This window comes from Cicer arietinum, chromosome 5 (genome assembly GCF_000331145.2).
Source record: "Cicer arietinum cultivar CDC Frontier isolate Library 1 chromosome 5, Cicar.CDCFrontier_v2.0, whole genome shotgun sequence".
NCBI classification, from domain to species: Eukaryota; Viridiplantae; Streptophyta; class Magnoliopsida; order Fabales; family Fabaceae; genus Cicer; species Cicer arietinum.
The window spans coordinates 71,475,462-71,494,701 of record NC_021164.2 but is presented as its reverse complement, the minus strand read 5'-3'; the positions used below and the strand labels follow the sequence as shown (position 1 = coordinate 71,494,701).

General features: G+C 29.8%; 2 protein-coding genes across 5 annotated transcripts; both read right to left on the bottom strand.

Moving 5' to 3' along the window:
- Positions 1–468: 468 nt before the first annotated feature.
- On the bottom strand, positions 469–4,433 carry LOC101501074 (uncharacterized). Its single transcript, XM_004501641.4, has 5 exons — positions 3,919–4,433; positions 3,586–3,834; positions 2,722–2,797; positions 1,136–1,214; positions 469–1,029 (listed from the first exon to the last, which is right to left on the bottom strand). Exons 1-5 carry the CDS (start codon positions 4,168–4,170, stop codon positions 966–968), a joined length of 720 nt encoding a protein of 239 aa, XP_004501698.1. The 5' UTR covers positions 4,171–4,433; the 3' UTR covers positions 469–965.
- Positions 4,434–10,829: 6,396 nt separating this feature from the next.
- On the bottom strand, positions 10,830–13,470 carry LOC101501389 (F-box protein At1g67340). 4 transcript variants are annotated; one of them, XR_012163250.1, is made up of 4 exons: positions 13,235–13,470; positions 12,991–13,153; positions 12,106–12,857; positions 10,830–11,090 (listed from the first exon to the last, which is right to left on the bottom strand). XR_012163250.1 is itself a non-coding variant. In XM_004501642.4 (3 exons), the coding sequence occupies exons 1-3, from the start codon at positions 13,363–13,365 to the stop codon at positions 12,162–12,164; spliced, it is 990 nt and encodes a 329-aa protein (XP_004501699.1). In that variant the 5' UTR covers positions 13,366–13,470; the 3' UTR covers positions 11,939–12,161. The 4 variants fall into 4 exon arrangements, 1 of the variants encoding a protein (XP_004501699.1); XR_012163251.1 differs by having other exon boundaries at positions 10,830–11,081; XR_012163249.1 differs by lacking the exon at positions 10,830–11,090 and adding an exon at positions 11,250–11,724.
- Between the last annotated feature and the right edge of the window lie 5,770 nt (positions 13,471–19,240).

The following is a 19,240-nucleotide window of genomic DNA, read 5'->3' as shown; positions in this document are numbered from 1 at the left end:
ACGTGTGAACTAAATAAACATGATAAAAGGTTTAAGCACATAATTTTTCATTACGTGTGAATAGTTCACGTATGTTTTTTAAAAACAAAATAAATTTAAAAACCACTTCAGTTGTTTTTATGTACATGTACGCAAAGATATTTCACGGAAAGTGTACAAAGTTAAAAATTACTTGAATTGTTTAAGTATACAAGTAGACCTACTCGAATATCAAACAGGTCCTTAATTTGTTAAAAAATTGTGAACCGTGCAAGCGATGAGAGAGGGAAGGGGGTGGTTTAATTGTCGTGTTCAGTTAGAAGACGGAAGGAGGGGATGAATAACCCTCATCTTGTTTGGTTGTTATGGGAGGAAGAATTTAATGGAAAAAATGCTAAATTTACATGGTGCACTAGTGTAATATTTCATGTTCCATTTTAATTAAGTCTACCTCTTTAATCTATCAATTTGAAATTTTATGAAATTACATTTGAGAAGAAAAGTGATGCACGATTTTATTATTGCACTGAAAAATTATAACTACTATCAATAAATAACTGAATAACCACCCAATTGTTGTAGGGTTGGGTATAAAAGTGCCATTAAACCGTTACATTTTATGTGCAAAGCTCTGCATTTTATATGCAAAAGGTAAGGTTTGGGGAAGGTTAACATTATTGGAATCTAGACAAAATGAAATTCTAATTTTCCAGATTGCAATGCGAGAAATAATTCACTAAGTAGTTCATGTCATCCTTGCTAACTAATAAATAACACAAAAGGTTCAGACTCCAGATTTGCCGATAACCCAGTTCAGTATTTGTTTTAACTCTTCAATGCCCAAGGAGAAAGAGACCTTGATAATGAGAGAAAATGAATTAACAGGGGTACATCTGGAGTGAGGCCAAATCATGAAATTCTCAGTCACTGCACAATCAATCTGCATTCTGCAGGCTAACACAGTAGTTGATGTTTCCAACACAGCCTCACTGGTTTGTACTAAGAGGCTTCGAGAATCTTGGGGCAAGCAGCTTCTCCAACTCTACTAAACTGAAACCAAATCAATGTAAAAAAAACTTAAGTATGTTAACTAAATAATAACTGATGAATCTAGTAACAAAGGTGCAACACAGAAATAATATGTTAATTCACTTACATCTCATATTTTTGATAGGCTTCATTTCTTTTGGCCAAGAACAAATCACTATCTTTGGGATAATTGTTTACAGAACTACCTGCAAATTTTACAGGGTGAGAACATAACCTGTAATTATAAAGTACCAGTTACAGCATTAACCTAACTCCCATGACGCCTGTGTGATTCAAAACACACAATTTCTGTAAAGACCTTACATTTACATAAATTAGACATATGTTATTTAAAACATGGTAATATGACCCAAACTGAAATCAAAATTAAAAGGAGAGTAAATTAAAATAACAGAAATTTTCTGAACTTGAACATTAGAATAGTCTATTGCTTCTTTCTGTAAGTAGGAAATAGATGTAAATACAATTAATAATAATTTCCTACAGTTTTAGCATTTGATTACAACTCATGCAGTTGTTAGAGTACCATAAAAGAAATAACAATTATTAATCCTTTTTTTATTCCACCAATATTCCTGGGAAAGTGAGATGGGGAATATTCGATATTCCCATGTTTGGTGCAAGTTTTAAAGAAAAAATATATAGGCATTTGTCATTTCTAAGGAAGTGACATAGTCATGTTTTGCTTGATTTTTACTTCCTTGATGAGACATGGTCGCGTTGCTTTCCATGGTATGTAAATGGTAGCTATGTTGCCACTCGATTTCAACTTCCACTTACTTCTTTCAATCACATCCTTTCACTCTTTTCAATTTCATATAACATTCCCAAAAAATGTTAAAACGCTAACAAAGCATGTTTCCTATTTCATCCGCGAATAGCATCCGTAATCATAGAACCGATGGGTATGCCACAAACTTAGGAATATGCCACTTATTTAACCAGTTTATACAATAGAGGAGAGCAACTTTTGTTCAACTTGTTTGGAGATAAACTAAATGTAAGAGTAGCTTGGATGAATAATTTATAGACTTGTGCAAATAACTAGTAGTCTAGAATATAGACAAATTGCAGGCAGTAAATCTGTCCAAATAACAGGAACTAAAGAAACAAATCTGTACAGATAAACAAGGGGATAGAAAATGTGTCCTAACATAGAGATATTTAAAATAATTACTAAATGCAATAAAGTATAAGTTATACAGAAGGCTTCTGTTTATGTTTGTGAAATGTTGTGGGATACTGTATAACTAAGAGCTTAGAAGTACCCAGCGCAGATTTTATCCCAGACAAGAAGTAAACCCAAAACTAAAGAAAACAAACAGTATCCCACAGCACTTCACAGTCATAAACAGAAGGCCAGAAAGGCCAGATGAGATTAACAAAAGCATAGAAATTGCACGCATATCTACAGAGCAGCTCAAACCACAAGATATTAAAACGGTATTAAATTGATAATACAAGAAGTCAAGAACAAAAATAGATTGACTACATATGCAATTTTATTTTACAACTGTATTATTCTAAAAGAAGTTCTAATAATTTAATCCCTCTATCTTCGCTTCCCATTCCTATAAAATAGTTTCTAATTACTCCCACACACTGGCTAATTCACATTTTGGAGGACAGAAAGTAAAACATTCTTCTGTACAGTACATAGAAAATTTAGAAGGTAAGAGGGACAAAGCATACATGAAACTGTGACTGAGCTTTTCATCGCCACATCTTTCTGAACCTTTAATGACGTGTCTTTAGGTCGTTCTAAACCCTGTCCGGGTAAACCAGTATTAATAATGTAATATATATGATAGAATGTAAAGCCAACAGATATTTTGCACAAGTTAACTTATAATATTAAAAGTCAAAACTGTCCTTGATGTTGTGTGTGTGTGTTTGTTTTGGACCTAAGAGAGTATGGGAAAATAAGGAAGAACAGTCCAAATCAACCACAAAACCACAGCATTCTGTTAAAGGCCAGGGGAGGATACAAGTTGAGGCACACTCAAGTATAAGGGTCTGTTTGGATTTACTTATTTGAGTGTATCTACTAACATAATCACTTGTGAGAGCTTACCTACTGACATAAGTACTTGTGACACTATTTTGGAGAGCTTATGGAAATAGCATATGACATGTTTGCAAGCTGGTTTCATCTCATTCTCATTAGTTCTCCAGGATAGCTTATGAAAACATCGTATAGCTTATATGAAAACAGTTTGACTTCATTTTATCTTTTACTATAGGAAAAACTTATACATACAGCACTTTTGTGATAAGCGCTTAAACTATAAGCACTTAATCAAGCTGTTTGTCCAACCAGAGCCTAAATATGAATGATCATAACAGATAATCATTCAATGATCATAACTCAAGTACAGAGTCCACCACATAATCATGCCTCTTAACTTCTGTATATCTAAAGCTATTTCAATTATAGGTGGGGGGAACATGAACCAACCTAAAGAATATATGGATACTATGGCCACAATGACATGCAAGAGCATGACTATCAATTGAACTTAAGAAAAAGAAGAAAGTTGATAAACAAATTGATACCTTCCTCTTCTCCCTTCTTTTCAATATTTTAAAATGACATTTTTTGATGTAGTGCATCAAATGATAGCGAGAATGCCTAGAACATAACTGTTCTTGAATCTTAGGGTTTTCTGTCAACCAATCAGAAATTTCCTTAGACTTAACCACCTCGTCCTTATTCAAAGTTTCTAACCATGCATAAACCGGAAGCCATTGATCAGTGCGCTGAAACCGCGCATGAGGAACTTCAACATTATTTGCTTCCTTCTCCTACGACAAATGAATAATTACACAATGTAAAGAGTTTGAGACATTGAAGCGAATAACTAGAATTGGAATTAAATAATAAGGTACCTGATTGGGGAACCTCATGCAATTCTGGATGGAAATGAGTCTGAGACAGAGATCGGAGCGAGGCATGGATCGGAGACCTTCGGGGAGAGAAGAGAGGTTAGAGTCGAGCCAAGCTTCAACTTCCACCATGCTTACTTCCTTGGCTTCGGAGAAGGAACTGAGCCACGCTTGAGCCATTGTTTCCCATTCTTGCTCTTGCTCTTGGGCGGTTACATTTGTATCACCGGAGGTTTCGTGAATCGCACACAGCATTTCAAGCTCGGACTGAGGGAGGAGGGTTTAGAGTTCGGGTTCTTCCGGGAAATTAATGGAGTAAAACGACAGCGTTTCCCTCGTGTTTTCCAGTAACACTATACTTGCCGCGTGACTATAGCTATTTAGTGTGACCTAGATTTCGTGCTGTAAGAAATTCATGTAGTTTTGAGATCGAACATTTTCCATCGAAAATTGCGTCTTTAAAGATAAAATGATTTTCACCGTTGATTTGAAATAAGACGGTTGAGATTAATTGCAGCGTCTTATTAATTTGTAGGAAATCTAATGTGTTTAAAATAGATTCTGATCAAGATGGATCGATTTAAATTTTAGTTATTTTTACATACAAAATATATATTTAAAGTATGAATTGCTCGATCATAATCGGATGATTATGGAGTGATTGATTGCATGCAGTCATTAAATTGTAAATGCACGCAATTAAGATTAATCAATCTTCATAAAAAGAATAAAAAATTGTTGAAAATATTTTACCACCAACAACTTTACATCATATAATTATTATCCAGTTTAGTAAGTGATAGTTGTGCAAAAATAAAAATAGATGATCCTTATCATCTATTTTCATAATTTATCATCTATTTTCATAATTATCACCTATTTTTTCTTTCTAAAATGAAATTGATTATTTAGTCTATTATTAAACGCATGAAGCATATACTTCATTTAGTAGAATTGTCCAAATATACTCCATTTATTGAGCATAAAAATTAGAATAGACTTTTTCAGTTTTTTCAATATATGTTTGAGTTTATTCTAAATTAGTTTGAATGAACTTCATATAGATCGTATAGTCCGTATTAATAAAATATTTTATTTAAATTACAACAATATAAATTATCGAGTGTATAAATAATAAATAAAAATATTAGCATTATGTATTTTTTAATTAATAATTAAATATTAATAAATAATATTATATGAAAAATAACTTAAAAATTATATATGCGTTGATTTGTTAATTTTATTTATCAAAATTTATTTTGCTTCTAAAAATTAAATATTTATTGAACTCAATTTTTTATATAACTACATATATGCAAATACTAAATATTTTTAAATAAGTAAATATTTACTAACAATTAAATAATATTTTTTATCATTTATTTAATCTAATGTTTTTTACACTTTTCTATAAATTAAAACATGTAGTTAAATTCAATTTATTTTTGTCCTAATATAAATTTAGTTCATAAAAAATTCAAATGGTAGAAAAAATGTTATTTGATTTTTTTATTTTGATAGTATAATTTTAATTATAAATAAAATATACGGGTCGGGTCAAAAGCTCATGGCACGTATAGGACCAGGCTTCAACGCTAGTTTTATAGTTGGTATTCTATATGGGTTATTTAGTCCATCCCGGAATAACCAATCAATCATATAGACAATTTGGATCAGATAGTCCGTTTAAAAGTTTGGATATAAGGAACTTTGAAAAGAAAGAAAATACCATTTAGAGGTTTGGACACAAGGAACTTCGAAAAGAAAGAAGATACGATAGCAAAAGAGTAAAAGAACAATTCCATTCATTTAGGAGAATGTTTGTATAAAAAATGAAAATTATACTATATTTGTCTCTAATTATAAGTATTAGATTTAATAGCACTTTTGGTCCCCCTATTTAAAGTAAATCGCAAAAGTAGTCCTACCAATTTACTTGTCTCCAGTTTTAGTCATTCAAATAGAATTTGAGTCCAAATCATGATGAGTTGTCATTTCTTTAATGACGTGTCAAAAAATGGTAACATGGCAGACGTCTATGTGAATTAAAAGTTATTATTATATTATTTTAAATTAAAAAATACAATTTATGTTTTAAAAGTTATTATTATATTATTCCAAATTTTAAAACAAATGCCAAAATTAAAATAAAAAATCAGCCCCAATTCAACGCATCAACCCCAATTCAACGCAAAAATCAGCAAGACATGTGAACCCTAAAATAAGAAATCGACCACTTATTCATCATCATTTGTTTTTATCTTTTTCTTCATCTTCCCTTTTCTTCCTCATCTTTTTCATCCTATTCTTCATCTTCATTTTTCTTCTTCATCGTTTGTATTATTCACCTAGGTTCTTCTTATTCTTCTAATACGTTTTATTCGTGTTCCTCCTTTTCATCGATGTTCCAATGGCGACTGAATGTCATTTCGAGTTCTCTCCATCTTCACGGACGAAAGAAGATACAAAATTTTTGTGCTATGTATGTGATTTTAGGGTTTTCACTTTGCTTTATTATTAACATTATTCAACTTTTATTTTAGAGTCAAAATTTTGTCTCTACATCGTTAACATAACTCTATACCTTTATGTCTTTTTAATAATGTGGTCCATATGCTTTATTGTATTATTTTGTGGTCCATGTGTAGTTTGTTTTAGGCTTGATTTGACTAAGTTATTCAATGGCTTGTTTTGTGTAGACCAGCTACAGTTCACAGAGTTAGGTTAAGAATTAACCATTGGGGTAGTTTTGTAAACCACCCAGTGAAGATGTATGTTGGTGCCCAAATGGATGAGATGAATTGGTCTTGTGATGTAGACTTAATATCTCACATGCAAATTACTAAATTGGTCAAAAGTTTGGGATATATGAGTATTAAATGTTTGTGGTACCAACATCCCAAGTACGCATTTCCACGCGGACTTAGACCTCTCAACAATGATGATGATGTAGTAAAGTTTGTTGAAGATGTCAAAAGGTTCAACGTAATTTAAGTCTTTGTGGAACACTCTATAGACAATCCTATTGTTAGTGATGAGAGTCCAATTAAAGAGCCAGTTGAAGCTGAAAAACTACAAGGTGAAGGTGAACACGTTCAAACCGAACCAGTTCGAGCTGAAGCAGTTCAAACTGAACTAGATCAACCAGAATCTGAACCAGCTCAAACTGAACCAGATCAACCAGATTCTAAACCAATTCAAACTGAACCAAATAAACCAGAATCAGAACTAGTTCAAACTGAACCAGATCAACCAAAATCTTAACAGTTGAACCTGAATCTGAAGTAGTCCATGTTGAAACTGGACAAGGAGCAGGTGAAGATTATCTGAGTGAAAAAGATGAAGATTATATTTCTAATTCAGATGATGATATGAGTTAGTTATATGAGGGTGACGATTGGGACTGGATTTCTGAAATACCAACTGAGATATTTGTTAATGTTGTAAGTGATGAAAATTCATCTGAAAGATATGCAAACCCAATAGGAAACCCAGAGCCTAGTTCTGCAACTGATTTTGATAAAAATGATGTGAATTATGATGATTTAGATACTCCACCAGGAAGTGAAGTTGATGCAGAGGATGTTAGGAAATTTCCTAAATTTAACCAACCTGAAAATGGTGATGAAGTAAGATTTGAATTGGGCCTAAAATTCAATAAGAGCTGGTTAAGAATTCAATTAAAGATTTTGCGATGGAGACTAAGAAAAACTTGTATTTCAAAAAGAATGATGGAAAGAGAATCATTGTTAGGTGTAAGCCAGAATGTCCATTTTACATGAGCCTAAAATTCAATAAAAGCTGGTTAAGAATTCCATTAAAGATCTTGCGATGGAGACTAAGAAAAACTTGTATTTCAAAAAGAATGATGGAAATAGAATCATTGTTAGGGGTGAGCCAGGATGTCCATTTTACATGAGGATTAGTAAGAGGACTTCAAACGAATATTGGCAATTAGTGAGTTTCACAGATGATCATACATGTCATAGGAGGGCAAAACATAGACAAGCTAAGACTAAGTGGCTTGCCAATAATTTTGTTCCAGTGTTGAGACAGACACCTGAAATGAAATCCAATGGATTGATTGTTGAGGCGCTTGATAAATGGGGTGTGAAGTTGTCTACATACCAAGCATATAGAGCCAAAGTAAGAGCCATAGAAATGATTTAAGGTGCTCAAATGGAGCAATATGCACACTTGAGAGGATATGTTGATGAACTCGAAAAATCAAATCCAAACTCTATGGTTATTATCAAGTGTGGTATGCCTGATGTTGGAACATTTTTTGAGAGAATATATGTATGTTTAGAGGCTTGTAAGGTTGCGTTTGCTAATACATGCAAGCCTTTAATTGGGTTGGATGCTTGTTTCTTGAAGGGAGAATGTGAAGGTCACTTAATAGCTACAATAGGTAAAGATGGGAATAATCAAATGATTTTCATTGCATATGCAGTTGTTGAAGCGAAAACAAGAGACTCATGGCAATGGTTTATGGATCTTTTACTAAATGACCTCAACAATGTTCAGCATAGGCAATATGCATTCATTTCATATCAACAAAAGGTATGTATGCTGAAGTTTATGAATCTTTTTTAACATTATGCAATCTGATTTGTCCACTTACAATATTCTTAACTGATTTGTCAACATTAGCTATGTTGAACTGATTTGTTAATATTATGCAATCTGAACTGAATTAGCTTTGTTGAACTGATTTGTTAACATTATGCAATCTGAACTAAATTAGCTATGCTGAACTGATTTGTTAATATTGTGCAATTTGAACTGAATTAGTTATGTTGAATTATTATGAATTGATTTCAGGGATTGGTACCTGCCATTACCAACATTGGGGCTCATGTGGAACATCGATTATGTGTTAAACAGTTGCATGGAAATTGGAAGAAAAAAAATGTATTCCGGATGACATATGAAAGAACTTCTTTGGTTGGAAACAATGGCTACGGTGGTCCAGGATTGGGAGAGAGCAATGCAAAAAATTAAAGCAATCAATGAAGATGCTTGGAAAGACATTATGCAAATCTCACCGTCTATGTGGACTAGGTCAGCATTTCGCACTGATATGCAATGTGACCTCCAAGTAAACAACATGTGTGAGGCTTTCAACATGGCTGTATTGGAGTATAGAGACTATCATAACATTGTGAAGGTTTGAAACATTACATTACAGTAAGGATTGTCAAACAGAAATAGCTCATGCTACGATATAGATGCAATATATGCCCTAAGATTCAACAAATATTGGAAAAGCAAAAAGAGCAACTGGGGGTTGGTTCCCAACTTGGCATGGAGATGATGATTTTAACTTGTTTAGTGTCCCAAATGGTATAGATACTTATACAATAAATCTACACACAAAAACTTGTGCTTGTCGTAAGTGAGATTTGACTGGTATTTCGTGTTGTCATGCTCTTGTTTGTATATGGTACAACAAAGTTGGTCCAGAATCGTATGTTTCAACTTATTATAGCTATAAAACTTGATTTTAACTGCATATTGGTATTGTTGTAGTTCAACTTCTGTTCTAGTTCTATTCTAAAATAGGTTATGGTTTTGTTTTTAACATGCTGTTTTTTTTATTTATAATTATTTCAACTTGAGTTCTATAAAACAAAATGGTTATGGTTATGGTTTTGTTTTTAACTTCAGTTACATATTTCAACTTTAGTTCTTAACATGTTATTCTGGTTCAGTTCGGTTATATATTTCAGTTCTTAACATGCTATTCTGGTTTAGTTCTAGTACTGTTGTAGTTCAACTTCAGTTCTAAAATAGATTGTGATTGTGTTTTTAACATGCTGTTTTCAAATGGACCAAAACTTTGGCAATCATCAAATGAAAAGTCTATAAATTCCTCAATCATGAGAAAAGCATCGAGTAGACCAAAACATCATTTCAAGTTACTTTATTATTATTTTTTTTTAAATATGCATCTTATCAATATTACTAAATTGTCTTATAATATAAAAGTAAAGTTGAATCCACTAACATTTAAAAATTATTTTAAGAATATATTAACACATAAAATAAATATGTTAACTACTACTTCAAATTTTGTTAATAATGTGAAAATGAGTTTCTATAATCAGAAACAGAAATAATATATTTTAAATTTTAACATAAAAAATATTACAAGAAATTAAAAACATGGAATGTAAACCCCCCAAATATTTTTGTTTTCTAAAAAAATGGAGAGTAATTTGAAAACGCAAATTGATGTGGACCTTGGGCATTGCTAACCATCGAAGTCGTCATGTATCACAGCATTGAATACGAAAGGCTTTTTCTGCAGCGTAGCGACAACAACAATGACGTAACTAACATGGAACCTGCCTGTTTGTGCAGCTGTGTATTTCCTCTCTCTTCTGGAAATTGTCGTACTGGGCTTTTCAAATACTACAACAACAATATTTGTCCAAGCCCGTTTTTGAAAATGATATACCCACGTCACTACAGGTACTGCTGGTAGTAGAAACGTAGTGGTTGTTGGTAACTTATACGAATGCAACTCAACCACCACATGCATGACATGATGCACCACACCACCAAATCCAAAGCCACGCAACCCCCATGACCAGCCCCGCTTTTACTATTATTTTTCTTTTTGGATCAAAAGTCAGTATTTTAATAATCTCATAAAGTCTCGACCCATAAAATAATAGTGAGAAATTATAAATAATTTAAAACTGAATGTGAGTGAAACTCTTTTCGTGATGCGAATTTCATATTAAGCAACTAGTCAGTTGATTAATTATTTGGTCATTGGATTAGTAAGTTGTTCGGCATATACATATTTTAGATTACTTCAAATAATTATACAATTTTTTTTTGTTGTTATCGTTAACATACGTATAAATGAATTCTTTTCGAGTTAGAATTGTTGAAGGGAATAGTAAGAAACAAGTGGTGTATAACTTTTTTGACAAAATAGGTTAAATAACTCAATCCATGGGCTTAATCGTCTCTAATTAGACATGGATTTCCTTTTGATGCCTTGTAACCAAAATAGTTATTGATGTACTCACTCTCCACTAAATAGATACCGAACAAAATAAGATCACACACAAGCACCATTCGCCTACGCCTATATGCTTTTGGATTTCCCGCTTTATGCCGTTCCCTTGCAATCCTTTTCAATCCCCCTACAAAAACTAATTAAACACCCGTTCATTTCCCATCCATCAAAATATTGCTTGCTTCGTCATAAGTGCGACAATTCTCGTGTCCCAAAACTTTATTTGAAGAAATAATCTCAATTCATTGATGCATACTCGATAAATTAGGGGATTAGAGTCTTTCACTCTCAACAATTTAAAAAGAAAACTAAATTATCAATGACCATTTAAGTTTAATAAACGGTACGTCAATGAAGACATCAAAGCTAGCAAAAGATGTAACCACTCTTGCAAAGTGATGACGGCTTCATTAGTTTGTCACCAATTTTCATTAGTTTGTTTTCAAATCAACACAACATGAAAGTTTCTACGAAAAAAAGACGTCACCAATCCTCTATTATCGCTTTCTTTGTACTACGCCCAATTGTTGTTCATGCACCCAGTCCAACGCGACGAGTAGACCTATTGCTTCTCCAACATCAACGTATACAAAAGGATAGAACCACTAGGTTTTTGCAACCAGAAAAGCACCAAATTTATCAGGAACACATACCAATACCAACACGGTCCAAGCAGAGAGAAAGAAGCAACCACAACCACGTTGCATTTGTAACGACCTGCGGCGGGTGCTTGGCAATAATCTGGTGCTGGACAGCAGGTCACACCCGCGCTAAGAGGGTTTAAGTTAAATTAAAAACCAATTATTTTTGTTTGCAAAAAGCAAACCAATGAATTGTATAATCACGGGAAAACTTGAAGTTAAACGTCATTCAAAAGTTTATATACTCCAAACCCTTTACCGCAGGACACTTCCACCACCATTGAAAGATGTTGGTTTTGATTTCCGAAAAAATAAAATCTCTTTGTCGTGAGAAAACATAATGTTTTGAATGAAAAACATCTTATCTAATAATTGTATCTAACAAGTAATCATCATTTTGTAAAAAAAGCAAATTCTTAAACTGGAAAACAAGACAAACAAATTTTGCAAACCAGCTTTACATTGAGGAATCATACAACTAAACATTCAATTATCTCCTAACTCTCTTACCATTTCTGCGACCTTAAACAAGGCCTCATTTTGAAACACTGCATCATCTTCCATATTCACAATGCAATATCACCGTCGTTATCATCAAACCACAAATTCGGAGTTGAACACTCCCTCTTATGCCGTAATTTCCAATCCAAAGACTGACACCCTCGCGAACAATAATTAACCTTACTGCAAACAGAACACCGCCGAAACTCATGCGGCCGCGTCTCCACCCGTCCACATCCCATATGCGAACATAACCTCAATCCTTCGTTCAACATTCCGGGACCAGATTCAAACCACTCCCTCAAAAACCAATTTGCCGGATGAATCTCCCGCACCGTCACGTTGTAACCGTAGTCACTCAGCAACGGTACCGACAAGTCGTTCAAACCACTCAACGTTAACGGCGTAGAGGAACTGGAGGGAGGTGAAGGAGACGCTAACATGACAGCGCGTAGGATAAGTAGGAGTTCCCGGAGATTAGCATGAACCAACAATTTTCGTCCTTGGGAAATATTTTGTTTGACGCCGTAACCGTCTTGAAGACAATGGCCTAACTCACGAAGCGCGTCGAGGTGGCCGAGAAGTGACGCGCGAGCGGAAAGCGCTACTCCGGCGCGTAGATCTTTGTCGTGTTTAGAACCCCCGCTACCGTTGAATTGAATCACAGCGAGTGAGTAAAGCGCTGGCGCGTGCATCTTAGTCGCCGCCTTCGCTATCAGTGATAGCCCGCTCCTTCGGTTTTGAAGACAATAAAATCGAATCTGTAGAAAATAGATACAAAATAAATAAATAAATAAAAACATATTTTTTTTACGGAAAATAAAACATATAAAAATATTAATATATGAAATTATTTTTATTCGAAAAATCAACCGCACAGAAAAGGTGACTGACCATTCCAAGAGTATAACAAGCATCGACGTTACCGTCGGTGACGCAGCGTCTGAGAAAAAGGTGAGATCTATCTGACCAATTTTTGGGCTTAATGGCGAATACTTTGGGCCCAGCTTTTGATAACACCATAGGATGAAACCCTAACCGTTTCAACCTCTTGCATCTGTGTGGGATTCGAGAAATGAATGAATGAATGAATATAAGGAAGAATGAAATGGGTTGTTTGGTTGAGAAATAAACTTACATTAAAAATATAGTGAAAAATTGAGAAGGAGAAGCGGCAGTGGAGCTGAATTTGGTGAGAATGAAGATGACAATATCATCGGATAAATAATCAAATAGATCGTGATTATTGTGTTTCAAGGGTCTTCTCATGTTCGCATTTGATATTGCATAAATATATTAAGTCTTCGTTGGTTACGGTAACGCTGCAAAATGTGAATAAATGAAACTGGTGAGCGCGAGAGGCATGGTAACAAGCATTGTTCTTAATTTATAGTAGTGGATGTTCATTTTAAACACAGCGCAACTTTTATGGACCCACTGCCCACGTTTCACGAACGTTCATTTTGTCATTATACTATTCTTAAGTTTTTAATACAAAATTCATTTTTAATTATAAAATCATACTTCGCTTTTCTTGTTCTTTTAATATAAAGGTTACAATATTATTTATTTTTGTCTATTAATAATTGTAAATGATAGTTTATACTATAAACAAGTTTAATGTAAAAAATTATTATTAATTTTTGTGAATCGTTCAAATGAGTTTTGTATATGGTAAACATAATATGTGAAATTACTTATTTTTGTGACAAATTTATTAATAGAAATTAAAGGATCTCTAGATAATAGAAAAATATTTATCTTTCAAAAATGAATAGTCGATTAAGTCATTAGATTAATATTATAATCACTTAAATCAAATAGAAGAAATAGTAATGTTTTTGTCTAATATAAAAAAGAAATGAAAAGTAAAAAAGCTATCAAATTTTCAAAAAATTAAAAGTTAATATTATATCATAAAAAATCGCAGTATTTTAGTGAGGATTTGTGTAAAGTAAGGTAACGATGGCTTTATAAGGTTCAAATTTTGAATTGTTTATTTCTAATTATTTAGTTAGATTATATTTCTTTTATTTTTATCAATTAATAAAATTGATTTTTTTAAATTTAGTATTTTTTATCTCTTATTTTAATTTATTAATTAAAGAATAATTATTTAATATATTTTAAATAACCTATTATATGAAATAAAATGATTAACAATTATAAATTTTTTTAAATAGATAACTTTAATTGTGATTTAATTGTATCAATACCATTAAGGTGATTTAATTGTGAATCGATCAAAATAAAAACTGAAAATAAACAAAAGGAAGATTTCTTATTGGATCTTTTTTTTAATTGAACAAAACCAAACTGCATTTAAATTTGTTACCAATTATTTGTTTTTGTTATTACTAGAAAATAATGTATTAATTTATTATTGTTAGTTGTTTGTTATATATTAATTAAATAATTTAATCTATTAAATTTAAAAGATTTTGAGTTAGACAGGTTTTTATGGTAAAATATTTTTTGCGATCTCTTGACTTAATTTAAAACAACAAATTAGTTATTTATTTTAATTTTTTTACTAAATTGATCTTTTATTTATTTTTAAGTAATTATTTTATTATTTATGTCTTAAAATATCTTAAACTATAAAATTCATTACCATCTTCAAATAAAACTATAAAATTTATTATAAATTTCAAGAAAATTCATATTTTTTATTAAATTCATAACTCAAATATTTGTCTCCAACAATAACAACATTCAATTCATCAAATAAAAAACTCAAATTTTAAGATTTGACCCCAAATCATCGAGCCAATATATTTTTCTTTCTATTATTTTTTAAATCAATTCCCTAATCTATATCTTAATATTTGAGTTATAAATTTAATGAGAATATGAATTTTGTTGAAAATGATTACTAATTTTCAAAGTTTGGTTTGAAGATCGTGATAAATTTTATAGATTTTTTTATTAAAAAAATATTGTTGATATTTTAATATATTAAAGATCTAATTATTATTTTAAATTAAATAATTGATCAACTAAAAAAAGATAAATGATTGAACTGTTATCTCAAATTAAATCAAAGGATTGTGAGATCTATTTTTGTCAAAAATATATTATAAGTGATGCATTATCCATATAAAATTATTTTACATTGCTAATCAATTACAATTTATCAATTCATGATACGTATGTATAATTTGTTTTCTTCAGTTTCTTTAAAATGTGTGAGTCTGATAACTAAACTACAATAGATACCCACAATTTGTTGAAATATTTATAATAAATTTAAGAAGAAAAAAATTAATGATTGAGATTTCAAGTTATTAATTATAAATAAATATATTTATAATGATTGTGAGTATGACGGGCAATGACGAGGCAGTTTCAAATTCGATTATAATCACCATTTTATTGAGACAATTTTTCTATATAAAATATAGCTTTTTTACAAAATGGTGTTTTTTAGCATTAAAACATGGTGACCGTAGCTCCAATTGTAAATTTGAAAGAAAAAAGAAAATTGGGACAAAAATTTACTATTTTTATGTTAGAAGTCACAATTTTTAAGGTCAAAAATATATTTCAAAATTAAAACCGCAATAAATGTGAATATAGAGGATAAAAAATTAAATTTAAAAATAGAAAAATTATTTTTGTAAATATATTAAAACTTATAAAATTGAACTTTTTTATATAAATTTAGAATAGTCAAACTCTTACCGTCGGCAACTATTATATTGAAATTTGAAAATTTTGTTTTCATATATATTCCACTTTTTAAAAAAATTTAAAAAATATCCAACTTTAAAATTAATATATTAAAATATTCTATTATTTTCATCATGTAGATGCGCCTATGAAAAGCAAAAAAAATTAGAGGTAGTACATCTATTTACACACATTTTTTTCTTCATTTTTTATATTAATTGATAAAATAAATAAATAATTAATAATAACATAAAATTAGTAAAAAAATTACAAAAAATGATAGAAATTTAATATAGTTGTCAGTAATATTAAAATAATATTTTAAATTAAAATCAGATACTTCTATATATTATTTATTCGTAAAGTCTATTTTATTTATCAGTTACTTGTAACTTTTTATTCTAAATTAGGGGTAAAATTAAAAAAAAAAAAATTGTCTTGACACGATTGTCTTAAGCAACATTAAAAATAAGAAATAACAAAAGTCCTGCATTAATCGTTGTGAATATGCAAATTAAAAAAGGAATACATGTCAACTATTCTAAAAAACAATATGCCCACTACCCCCACCTCCACATATATAGTCATCTTAAACAACCCATACTCTTACTCTTTCTTTCTCACGTAAAGAAAAAAATTATTATTACCACTATTTTTTACTTATGAAGCTACTCTTTTTTATTTGAATCTTTTTAGCCACATTTTTTTTTATTAAGTTTTTATAAATAAAAAAAATTAGAAGTTTTCATTCTACTTTAGACTCTTGAACTACTAATGGTTATACATTTTAGTCTTTAATGTATTTCTTTCGACTACTATCAATTTGAGTATATCATGAATCTAAAAAATCACATATAATATTTTAACAACTTAATTCACTTCTATTTTGTTGTACACTCTCTTTAGAAAAATTAGCATGTCCACATTCTTTTCGTATATGATATACTCAAATTTTATTTCTTTTTAGAATAATTTTTTTTATCTATATCATAAAAAAAATAAACATTAAAAATAAAATACAAAACTATATTTTCAATTAAAAGTAATTTTTATTAATTAATGTTAGAATATTTTAGAAGTAGTAATTCTAAAATTATATTTTATTAAATTAAAAATTTATCAATTAAATATATTATTTATTTATTTTTAATTAATTAAATAAATTATTTATTTATTTTAAAATTTTAGTTATTTTAAAAATTATAATAAATAATTTATTTCTTAATCTGATACATTTATTTATTTAGGCAGTTGATATATTTTAAATAAATTATCTTAAATTATTTACTTGAAAATATTATTTATTAAAATTATTTATTTTAAATTATAAAAGATAAAAAAATAATAAAATTACAATAATAAAAATAAAATTGAACGAAAAAATTATTAACTACAAGTTATAAACTCATAAGTTAATAGAATTAACTAATAAAAAAATATTATAAATTTTAAATTCATAAATAATTATTATCAAATAAATCATTATTATTTTTTTTTTGTCAGGTTAAACAGATCCAAAAAAGAAGTGGTTCTTCTATCACCTAACATTATGTAAATTATTACTGAATAAAATTACCTTGCAATCCCATACACTCTTTACTCAACCCACTTTCACTCTTAATTCCACACTCGACTCCATATTTGTTCAACAAAATCCTATTCCATAGCTTCTCACGCTCACTCTTCAACTGCCAATATCATTTACCTAATAATGTATCATTAAAATATCGTTTCTCTTATAACTAAAACTATTTTTGAGAATAGAGGTATAGTATTATTAACATTGTTTGTACCCAAAAAAGTATCACTAACATTGCTAAGCGACAATTTTTGATCTTTTTTTAATTCAATGGACATTGGGTAGAATAAATTAAATTAATTAAAGCAAAACACACATGATCTAACTTTCACGGCTAAGTAAACAAGAAAAAATAATGGATTTAACATGGTAGGTGAACCATGACATGAAGATATATATGACACAAATATGTAACCGCAGCCTGCAAGCTAATTATCTCTTCATATTTCGTGTATAATAAATTAGTAACTTTCACATCTCTCTACGCATAACCCAAGTTGATTGATGGAATAAATCAGCACAAGTTTTGATAGGAAATTAAAGAGTTTTGGAGATTAAGTTAAAGATATATATATATATATATATATATATATATATATATATATATATATATATATATATATATAAACACACTACATTAAAATAGAGATTTGGAGATAGAGTTAAAGATATATATATATATATATATATATATATATATATATATATATATTAATATAAATATTTCAACAAATTCTATTGAATTGACAAAATTTCACTAAAATATACAAACATTATATAAATTTAACGAGACTAGTATATTTTAATCAATCAAAAATAATATATAACAAAATCAAACGTAGCTTTATTTATTTTATTATGTACGTGAGTGGGGACATATATGGTTGCTAAGATAAGAATCGAAGTCATTAAAGTAAATTAATGATAACTCTTTTTTTTTTGTTATAATCTTCTAATATGTGATCTGGATACATCTTATATAATTAATATAGATTTGGATAAGGTCTGAAGGTGTGAAGTTGGTGAAACACAAATCCTTTTCCTCTCTACACAGTCCCACTAGAAAAAGATGAAAATATTCGACCTACGGTTTGGTTACTTTGGTAGAAAACAAGACAAGTGCTTCCTTCGCCTTACCATTCATTTTTCATTTTTTTTTATAAATCGGAGAGAGAAAAATATTATTAATTAAAGTAATACTAAAAATTATTTTCTATTGGGAGATATTTGAATTTCGCGCTTTCATTAAACATTATGTAATGTGTAATTTCTAGACCTCAGTATACCATTCCGTAAGACCTTAACCAAGGAAAGAAAGGTTAGATTTATAAGCCAAAGTCAACTAACAAAAGAAAAAGTTTCATCGCAGCATGATTTGTGCATGGTTTAGCAGAGAGTGAAATTATTAAAATATCTTGTGTTAATTAAATATATAGGATATATAAAGTATAACTTCGTCAAAAAAAAGTATAAAGTATATATGATCCATGATGCTAAACTTAATGTTTGATATGTTGGGATCCGAATGTGGAACAAAATTAATTATTTTTCGTGTAACTTAAATTCAAAAATTACTAACACAAAGTCAACATTAATAATAATAACAATTATTTTTTAATTTTATTTTTATAAATCGTACACTTCAAATTTTAACATAAAAATCACGAGTATGTGACTAATAGAAATTAATGATTGTCATTGATTTTGAATTAGTGATGCAATTGTAAAATAAATTAAAGAAATGAACAAAATCATATTATTATATAGTCCTACGGAGCCATATTGTTGCATTTAGAAAAATTAGTCCTAAAAAAGCACCACTATCGCTTTTATTAATTTAGTAGGATGACGATTGTATCTATTTATCCATCATCAAATCAATTCACCCAATTA

Excerpts from the sequence above, each read along its gene's own strand:
- LOC101501389 (XM_004501642.4), bottom strand. The coding sequence starts at position 13,365 with ATGAGAAGACCCTTGAAACACAATAATCACGATCTATTTGATTATTTA. Across the intron at positions 13,154-13,234 it reads TTTTTCACTATATTTTTAAT|ATGCAAGAGGTTGAAACGGT; the intron begins GTAAGTTTATTT and ends AATCCCACACAG. Across the intron at positions 12,858-12,990 it reads CTTGTTATACTCTTGGAATG|ATTCGATTTTATTGTCTTCA; the intron begins GTCAGTCACCTT and ends TATTTTCTACAG.
- LOC101501074 (XM_004501641.4), bottom strand. The coding sequence starts at position 4,170 with ATGCTGTGTGCGATTCACGAAACCTCCGGTGATACAAATGTAACCGCC. Across the intron at positions 2,798-3,585 it reads AAAGAAGGGAGAAGAGGAAG|GGTTTAGAACGACCTAAAGA; the intron begins GTATCAATTTGT and ends TTACCCGGACAG. Across the intron at positions 1,215-2,721 it reads AAGCTCAGTCACAGTTTCAT|GTAGTTCTGTAAACAATTAT; the intron begins GTATGCTTTGTC and ends TAAAATTTGCAG.